The 10103-nt window shown below is 37.1% G+C and overlaps 1 protein-coding gene across 1 annotated transcript in view; it reads right to left on the bottom strand.

The window, feature by feature from the left end:
* Positions 1-9756: 9756 nt before the first annotated feature.
* LOC141427146 (protein EFR3 homolog cmp44E-like) overlaps positions 9757-10103 on the bottom strand; it is an 8018-nt gene continuing 7671 nt past the window's right edge. Inside the window, exon 3 of the mRNA XM_074086379.1 lies at positions 9757-9813. Coding sequence (XP_073942480.1) covers positions 9757-9813 — 57 coding nt within the window. The remainder of the gene's footprint in view (positions 9814-10103) is intronic.

The raw sequence follows: 10103 nt of genomic DNA, 5'->3' as shown, positions 1-10103 counted from the left end.
CCATTAAATTATTACTCTAAACGTAACTTTATGGAAATTAAATGTGAGTCTTGAATGTTTTTTGCTGTTTTACTTTTTTAGTCGTTTGTTACTGATATTATTTCTTAGACGGTCGCATTGAAAGCTATTATAATAAAAGTATTAATTCCCTATAATTCATGTTTGCATGTCTTGGTAACGGTTCCTTTTGTTGAAATGTTTTGACCGTAATTGTGAGGTAAGTACTTCGAGTTGAAAGCGTGCTTCAGCTGTTGTTATTTTGAAATTACTTTTGTTGAAAGAAAGTACATGATTATTATGTTGGGTTATTTTGCGTTATTTATTCTTGTTAAATGTAATATTGGACATAATACTGAATTCAGCTCAGGCCTGAGGCCGTTTTGCGTAACGATTCTGACGCTTTTGATCGCAATCAAATGACAGTTTTTTTATGCGAAATCTGTCATTTGATTGCGATCGCCAGCGCCAGAAACTTTAGGCAATACGGCCTCAGAGGCTGGACATGCCAACACATAGTTCCGTCAGTTAAGTTTCAATTAAGTGCTAACCTGCCTACCTACTGCCTTACCTAGTAATTGCAATTACGCGGTAGCGGGTGAAGTAGTCCTGTCAGGTAAAACAATAAGAGAACAAAATCTACTGTCATCATTAAATTGTCTCTGAACCTAGAATAGTATACTAGAAGAGCATAAAACGAGCCATTTTACCCGAGACGTTCATATAGCCACCTGAGCCGGTAGGGTGAGGGTGGGTAGCCATGTCGAGGGGAAAATGGGTTTAATGCTCGAGTTTTACACTCTGATTTTTGCGAGGAAATGAAATAGCAACAGTTAAATTGAATAATTTTGATTGATTTGACTGATTTTTAATTTTATATATAAACTAGCTGTCCGGCGAACTTCGTACCGCCTACTTAACAGGCATGAATGTCGTGTTAACTTTTAGCTAAACAATGTAGGATTTTACTAACGTAACTGAATGAGTATAAATAAACATTACGTTAAAGTTTATTAGAATAATAAGGATTAAATAAAACAAAGTCAGGTTAGGACACCATTATTATAAATTATTATTTCCAAAATTTATATTGTGGTTTTCATTGAGGTTGTGTTGTGAATGTGAACAATACGGTATTTGACTATTTTGTATATGTTTTATATATTAAAACTACACAATGCCTGTTATCGAATAGAAAACAATTTTTAAGCTACCTTTTCAAATAACAAAGTTATAAAGGTTTGAAATTCAAGATTAGACAGAGAAAGACATACTGGCATGTGACGTCACACGCCAGTACCGTCATACTTGCTGCATAGAGAAAAGCGTTTGAAAAAGAGACATGTATATAGATTTTTCAAAAAATCACTATAAATCCTATTTCAACCGATTTAAATTTTCTCTTCGCTAAACACTATCTGTATTTTCATAATAATATTAAGATATGGCAAAATATTAAGATATGGCAAAATCAGGAGTTGTCAAATACCGTATTGTACAAAATTCAAGATTCTAAACCCAGTGCTGAAATTTCAAGATTTTTCCCTATCCCGTGAGAATATCGGGATAAAAAGTAGCCTATGTGTTATTCCAGATGTCCAGCTACCTACATACCAAATTTCACGGCTCTAAGTCCAGCGGTTGTTATTTTGAGATTTTATCCCTATCCCGTGGGAATATCGGGATAAAAAGTAGCCTATGTCCGTCTCCTGGTTCTAAGCTACCTTCCCACTAATTTTCAGCCAAATCGGTACAGCCGTTCTTGAGTTATAAGTGGTGTAACTAACACGACTTTCTTTTATATATATAGATAGATTAAAAATTATAAAAAAAACTATGAAGAAACTTTTGTTTGTGGCTGTTGACACCTTATTACTTTGATCTTAGACGCAGATTTTACTTTATGCGCTAAACCATAAAAAGTCATTTTATGTCGCCTAGGTCCAGCATAAACATGAACTTTACGAGCATGAGAAGTGAAAAAGAAATTTTCTGTGGGCGATTTGTGTATAAATACTTGTAAGGTTATTAAGAACACTATTTATAAAAAACCGTATAAAAATAATTTTGTTTTCTCAAACATGACATGAAATATTGACGTTGTGTTACAAATATGTATACAAGTATCGCGCTGCAGGCGCTGCGGCTCAGCTGCGTGCGCGCGGTCAATCTAGCGGCCTGCAAAGAGATTTCATACAACTTTGCTGGCCGCTGGCTGGTGCGGGCTGGCCGTTGGCCGCCACCCGCCCGCCGCCCGCCAGCAGCCAGCGCGACACGCGCGCACGCAACAGTGCGACCAGACTACCGTCCCGCCAGCTTCATTTCTTGTTTTTTTTTTTATATCTGCCGTCTATATCTGCTTGGTCGGCAACCCCCTACTTTGCGGCCTTTACAATAATGTATCGCCAGATTTATTTTATTATTTGGACAACAAAACCACTTTTCCACATCGAAGAATCAAGAATCACATGTAATCTCGTGATATCTCGCTGTGTGTCGTGTTAACGTCGCTATTCTGTCCACTTGCCGACTGTTCTATTACGTGTTGTCATAGCAAATGATCATTGAAGCAAAGAAATTACTTATGTTATACATTATAATTAGTCGTTTATACCTACCTACCATTAGATAGATATTGGCATTTAAAAAAAAACTCAAAAGTCTCATACGACAATCTCGCCTTACTCGTTGGATATAAAATTGACTATTTTTGTCCGAAACTCGGAAGCCATTGCGGGTTTAAATCCCGGCTAGTAAAAAAAAAAAGGTTTTGTACTTGCATTGTCTTCCAAATTACAAATTCCTACATCATCGAGTTAATTCAATCACTAAAAGTGGATGAAATTGGATTTTAAGGTTTGATCTCAAGTAAAGCACAATCAAACAATGCATTGTAATGTCAATAAAAGATTGTAAAATGTAATAGTTATTTATGTGGCTGGTGCATAATGAGAGGCATTAAAGTACGAGTGTGGTGTTCATAATAGATCACACGAGTGTTTTAATGCCTAATTATGTATAGCCTACCAAGCTTAAAAACACAGATAATAAAAAACTAAAAGTTTTATTTATAATAATAATTATTATCTACATGCATGTCATAAGTTTTCTACAATATGTACAGATGCCATTGTTAAAAAAAGTATTACCGATACTTTAATGTAAACATTAAGATGCACTATACTTTAATGTGAACATTAAGATGCACCCGTAGATACCAGGTTTCTTAATAAAGGCCATTTGATAGTCGTTTCTGAACATATAATAGGGAAGTTATGATATGCATGTAGATAAAACTACATCGTAGGCACTACGAACTTTGTAAGTACCCAATTCAATATGGCACGGTGACTTTTGCGTTTCTGCTATTGAGTAAATAATAAACTTGAATAACAATCACACGGAATAAAACCCTTACCGCAATAGAACACACGCGGAGATACACAATTTGTGCCCAACCACGACATTGTTTCTTTCATTACAGCGTCGTGCCGTCACTTGCCTGGTGTGGCGACACCCTAATTGCTTATTAGGGAATAGCAGGGCTCGCTATGTATTCTTATTAGGTTGGGAAATCTGATTAAGTTCAATTACACGAGGACATTTTTATGGTAACACCAACAAATAAATATTTTATAATCATGAATGGCAACACTGCCAGTCGCTCTGGTTTATCTTCGACTCTCTGTAATTATGTCTTTCCAGAATTAAATTAATTTTAATGTAAAAAGGCCTTTTCTGAATAATTATCACTTCATGTAATATCATTTCTCAGAATAGCAGCAGTGCAGTGTATCGCCAATTTTGGTATGGCATAATGATAAAAATTAATACTGTAGCGCTGAAAGTGTTATGTAGTAGGTACCTACTACTGCAGTTGAAAATATGTAGTTTAACACAGCATCGAGAGATTGCACTGGTGGAAATTTGATCACAATTTGTTTCACATCCTCCGCATCCTCGCACCATTCAGCTACCTCGTACATCTCTGGTGAAGACGAAGCCTAATGCACTGAGCTGGCGGCGAATTCGATCAAACTATCGATATGTCCTGATTCGTAAATAAAATGACCTCATAAAACTAAGGTCATATATTTTGACAGGCTAATTTCGAGGCCTCATACCCCTCGGAGGCAACTTTTATCAACGTATTGACTCACAAAGACACCCGTTTACCGTATAATTGCCGCGATCCGCGGCAGCTTTCGGCTGGCGTTAATTCCCTATGATTGATTATCTTTTCGGCTAATGAGCTCCAAGCCCGTCTTGCGCGTGCGACGTAAGCGATAAGATGCAGCGATTAACCTTGAGCTAAATTGAACTCTTATCATCTGATCCAATAGACAGTAAAGGGTTATTTTGTCTAGGGGTTGAGTAGTAGGGTGTTTTATTTTAAGATAATCAAAATTGTTTTGAGTATGGTATACATAATCATGGTACAGTTGTCATTGTGTAAATATTAGCAAATTCCAAAATCATAATACTTTAACCTACCATAAAAATATCGAAAATGTATTCAATAAAAATCTTCACTGTCTTAAAAAACTACTAAGCAACTTACAGGGAGCTTGCGACTTTTGCTGTTGAAAGTCTTGGTCCGTGGGGACCCAAAGCTAAAAAACTGTTTTAACTTTTTAAAAAAGAATCTTGCCCGTTCCACAGGTGACCATAGGGCTGGCTTTTTTTTCGACCAATACATTGACATTGCCATACAACGAGGAAAAGCAGCCAGCTTATGGGCACCCTGCCCAACAACAGCGACTTGGGTGATATTTGTAAATATAGATTTTTAGGATTAGAGTAAGTTAGATTTAGTTCTATTTATATTTATTTTTGTTAATTATTGTATTATATCTACTGGGTAGATAGAGAAATTAATAAATAATATGAAAATGGGAACTTATTATAAGCCGAGTAACTTAGAGGGTGGGAACTTAAAAAGTTCTCCGAATGTTGGGGACTTGTAATTGAGTATTTTGCATCTTGAGTCGGTCGCTATTTTGAATGGGTACCTAACTAAACTTACTAACAGATTTCAGGAGTAATATTCTTATTTTTTCTTTGTAGTTTTTTGAAGGGTTTTTATTTGTTAATTAGAATTTTTTAATTTAAGTGAGTGTAAATAGATCAGTAAATGAGTAAAAATTACTTCATATTAGTACTACTTCCGTCCCGCTTCCGTTTCTCCCTTGAGCCGCGTCGTTATGAATTATGATCGCTTTTCCTTCACAATAAGTGTATAAATAGGGCCGCTGATGGCGGGAAATAAATCACTCGGGTGATCCATCATCCCGCCCGGAAGCAATGTGTGCCAATATACTGCATATACTGTGTACTGTGTAGTTTCTTAGGTTTTTACCCGACAACACTTACTGTATTTACAAGTTTTAATTCAACTTGGCTGTTTGCTTGGGTTAAATCATGCAATTTAAATTTTTAGCAAATTTTAGTGATGATAATCCAACAAGTCAACAAGAAGTATAGTCGGGGTAAGAAAATTTTCGTCATTTGTGGACCTTAACGTAATTGAAATTGAGTGGAAAAGTGACGAACCTTACCCCGACTATACAAAATTATCAATTGTAATTTTCTGATTACTCTCTAACACTCCATGGTTGATTGGGATCCCTCCAGGCATAAGTCCGCCTTTGTATATTTCTGTCTCTAACCTATCTGTATTTCTTTTTTGTGCAATAAAGAGTTTTAGTACTACTACAGCTACTACTACTATTTGTTTTGGCAACCCAGTAGTTTGATTTTGATCCAGGCTCGCATCTGAGTTTCCTGGAGTTTATTAAAACATGAAGGAAATCATCATGAAGAAACAAAATATCATGTACTATACAAAAGCAAGGACCTGTTGTCTTGAACCATTTCAGTGACTCAATCCCCAAAAATAATCCACATAAACGTGCGGTAATTTTGTTTTAAATATGTATGAAGTTTCCAAACCGCATTGAGCTCGCGTGAGAGCCACAACTCAGGCTTTCTTATTTGGAGAGGGAGCTATGCCAGGCATGGCCATAGCACACTCAATAAAAAGCTACAAGTACCTACCCGGTGACGTCGTCTGTATGGACTTTATATCACAGGGGCTGCCGCGCGTTGGTCAAATCGCACACTATCAGTCTGTAGTCAGTTCATTGAATCAGGCATTACTTTGCGGAGGTCCATATGAATGAATTAAAAGAATATCTCCTTGCTTACCCGCGACCGTAAATTGCTAAGATTATGCAAGGTAATGTGAGTGTAACATCTGGTAGTAGCATGGTATACGGTCACTCTGAAGATGAGCTCTGTTTGAGTTCGAAACGCGTCAGTGTAGTGTGGTGATAGACGAATTTGTGTGATTTGTGTGTGTTCTTATAGTAGTGTGGAAGTGGAGGAACAGCATGAACACGCATTTTTTGCATAACATAGCTATCATAAGGTCGCGGGTTGGCAAAGAAACTCTTTTAGTTCATTGATGGACTTCCGCAAAGTAACGCCTGATTCAATAAATTATTCCAAATGATTAATTTCCTGACTATTTCGTATATACAAACTTTTTACCCTAAAAATTAGGTACCAAAACAGTTTCAGCTATAATCTTACCTTACTAGCAGCTACTTACTGCAGAAACATAAAAGGAACCTTTAACATTTAGTCGCAATTAGGGCGCGTGCAGACTGCTGAAACGTCGCCGCCGTATCTACAGCCCGACAACCACTTAGTGGCTGCATTGTGCTGAAGCTTGTGTGTCCTAGACCTAACAAGAACACGACATGGCAAGTGAACTTTATTCAGAAGTTGCTTTAGTGACTTTCATATTTTGAAAACAATGGTACTAATCGACCGCTTTTAAATATTATTAACCCAGTCAAGTTAGTTAGTAGTAAATTCGCAAGAGCTATAAATTGGTACGAATGTTTGAACGCATTATATAATGTAGGTACTCAGTGAATAAATATGGCTGAATTTTGTAAATTTGGGTTTTTCAGCTAAACAGTAAGTTTTATCATAAAAATAGTTTAAACAGAATTTGTAGATCAATTTTTGAGGTACCCACATATGTACGAAGTTTGAAGTGATTAAAAGGAAAAATACTACCGTAGTACGTGACAGGCTAGCAACCGTTTTTGTCAAACTTAAAACCTAAAATTTTAAAGTGGCTTCGAAACGGTAACGTTTCGTGTGTTCTGCCTTTCCCATTTGGGATACAGGCGTGATGTTTGTGTGTATTGTGTGTGTTCTTAGAAAATTGACAGTTTTAAGAACTATCACAACAAATTTTAATACATTACTCTAAATATACAAAAATTTTTTTTTTTTTATACGACTGGAAAGCAAACGAGCAAGTGGGTCTCCTGATGGTAAGAGGTCACCACCGCCCATAAACATCTGCAACCCAGGGGTATTGCAAACACGTTGCCAACCTAGAGGCTAAGATGGGATACTCACGTGCCAGTAATTTCACCGGCTGATATACACAAAAACTGGTCTAACTAATGCTTTTAATAGATATATCTTACTTTTTTTCACATTGCATAACGAGTATAACAATTGCACAAAAAAAATAATAAAAAATAATTTTGTAATTCGACATCCCGTTGGATGTCCTGTCTACCACTTCCAAAGTCCCGTTCTTGAGATCTGAAAGCGAGTCAGCTTGCCTTCCTTAGATAGTGGTTGACATGCACAGATACCCCCGAATGTTTACTCGTTACCCGATGCATGCTGTGATGCTCTTTGACATTTGTGTCTTGCTTAGAAATAGTGACGTTGGGTAGTTACTTTTGAGACAGAAATGACTTGCTTTCAAAGACAAATAAAAATTGTAAAAAAAATGTTTAATGCAAACTTATTTTGCTGAAATGTACTTACATCAAACTGATGTCAGTACCTAACTAATCAAGTGATCCTATAAGGTTCTTTTTTCCTTTTGAGGTACGGATCGTAGTGTAGGGGCGTCCTGAGGCACGGTAGACGGACGACCTTAAAGAGGGTCGGTGTCGGCGGATGGATGCGAGGGGCTGAAGACAGATTATGAAATCACAAACTTCTCGGGGCATAAAACGTTAACACAATTCTTCCTACACAGTTCTAAATAATAAACGTTTCTTTTTTTTTTATCATTACAAAATCTGATAAACAGTTAAAGTACCTAAACTGGAACAAATCGAGCGGCCGGCGTTAATTGCGGAGCTGGCACGCGACAATGTTGTCAATCGATTGAAGGTAGTTGTCACGATTCTAAATCAATTAATGGCCTAGCTGTAGTCAAGGAACGGCCCTTGTCAATGCTACTACAATTCAATTTAATTCTGAAAGTATAGCTCTCATCTGTATGTACTATCGATGATACCGCCAATGTCGAGGTTGGAAAATACACTATCAGTTTAGCCGTTGTTCGGTAGATTCAGTGTGCGGTAAACGCTACTACGTAGATTCTCTTGCAGTTGATTGTATCTCGTCATCATCAACATCATCAGGCGAAAGAAGTGCACTGACAAAGGCCACCCTCTTCGCCACGATGAATGACATTGGTTCATCGTCAGTCTATCTAGTGGAAGACCTACCAACGTTCGTCAGTCTATCTAGTGGAAGACCTACCAACGCTTCGTCTTCCGGTTCGCCACTCGAGGACTTTTCTCCCCCAACGGTTATTATATTCTTTGAGCAATGCGACTTTAGTTCTTCCGTGAATTCGAAAACGATGCAACATAACGATTTATCGATTATACATTATTTATGTGTGTGTGTGTGTGTTGTGTGTTGTGTGTGTGTGTGTGTGTGTGGTGTGTGTGTGTGTGCGTGGGTGGTGTGTGTGTGTGTGTGTGTGTGTTGTTGTGTGTGTGTGTGTGCGTGTGTTGGCAAACATAATCGTGCATGATGTAGGAAAGGAACAAGATAAAAACGTTTTTCAGTTCACGTTCATGAATCGAAAATCCAGTACATTTTTGTTAGCACTAAAAAGGAAGTATAATAATGGAATCGCTTAATTCCTTTCTCACTGAGCCAACGGAATTAAGTCGACAAACGTACATAGTCCGCAGTTATGCTTGTTCTTATCGGATTTGTCCGGATTAGCGGGGACTCTCGTGTCGTAGACAAAAGGGGGACGGTGCATTTTGTTATTGTGTAATGTTGAGCGAAGAAAAACTCAAGTACCTTGTCTCTTTCTCTTATTATTAAACAAATAAGGATGAAGATAAGCTAGCTATAGTTCGACAAGACGTCATATGCCCCCGAATTTTGTTTTATTGACAAAATAAAAATTACGCGTCCAAGACTCGCATTAAATCATCGAGACATTAATATGTAAGGCGTATTATAAATTTAATGATCACATTAGCGATTCCTTCAAATAGCGAACCTACTGTGTTAAAAATAAAGTTGTGTTAATTACTTGTGATGTATAGATATCATTTAATAATATTGTAAATCTGTTTACAAAAAATATACCTCGTTGAGTTTCTTGCCGGATTCTTCTCAACAGAGGTTTTTCCGAACCGGTGGTAGATTTTTTTTTGACATTCATCAGTGCTTGTTATAACCTAAATTGAATAAACATATTTTGACTTTGGCTTTGAGTGTTGTGGCTTGCCATGGAAGAGGCCAATGTCTAGCAGTGGTCTGCTGTAGGCTGATGAGGAATACTTGTATTCCCTGATAATCTAATTGACGAACAAAATAACTCAATTATAATTTACCTACCAGATTTTATCCGCAATTTCACTCCCGTGGAGTTAAATATTACGAAACTGGTTTTCTATCAGTTCAGTGGAAATTTTCAAAAAAATCCCTTCTTTGTTCATCTGTATTATCCTCTAGCCACTAAAATTGACCAGTATAAGTGGTTCAGACTACGCAATATGTTTCAATCAGACGGTCAATCACATTAGCCTTTTACAAAAAAAAAATTGAACATAGTATAACTCAACTAGTTGTGTGTATGTTATGTAATGAATAAATAATGATAATTAATAACCGAGCTTTACGGTGAAGGAAAGCATCGTGATAAGTTTCACACCTGCGAAGCAATTAATGATGTGTGTAAAGTTTGATTCCGCACCTAATCCCAGCTAAGGAACTACGCCCAAGCCCTCTTATTCTGAGAGAAGCCT

This window comes from Choristoneura fumiferana, chromosome 4 (assembly GCF_025370935.1).
Source record: "Choristoneura fumiferana chromosome 4, NRCan_CFum_1, whole genome shotgun sequence".
Taxonomy (NCBI): domain Eukaryota; kingdom Metazoa; phylum Arthropoda; class Insecta; order Lepidoptera; family Tortricidae; genus Choristoneura; species Choristoneura fumiferana.
The sequence above is the reverse complement of the archived record's forward strand: the minus strand, read 5'-3'. Positions and strand labels throughout refer to the sequence as shown.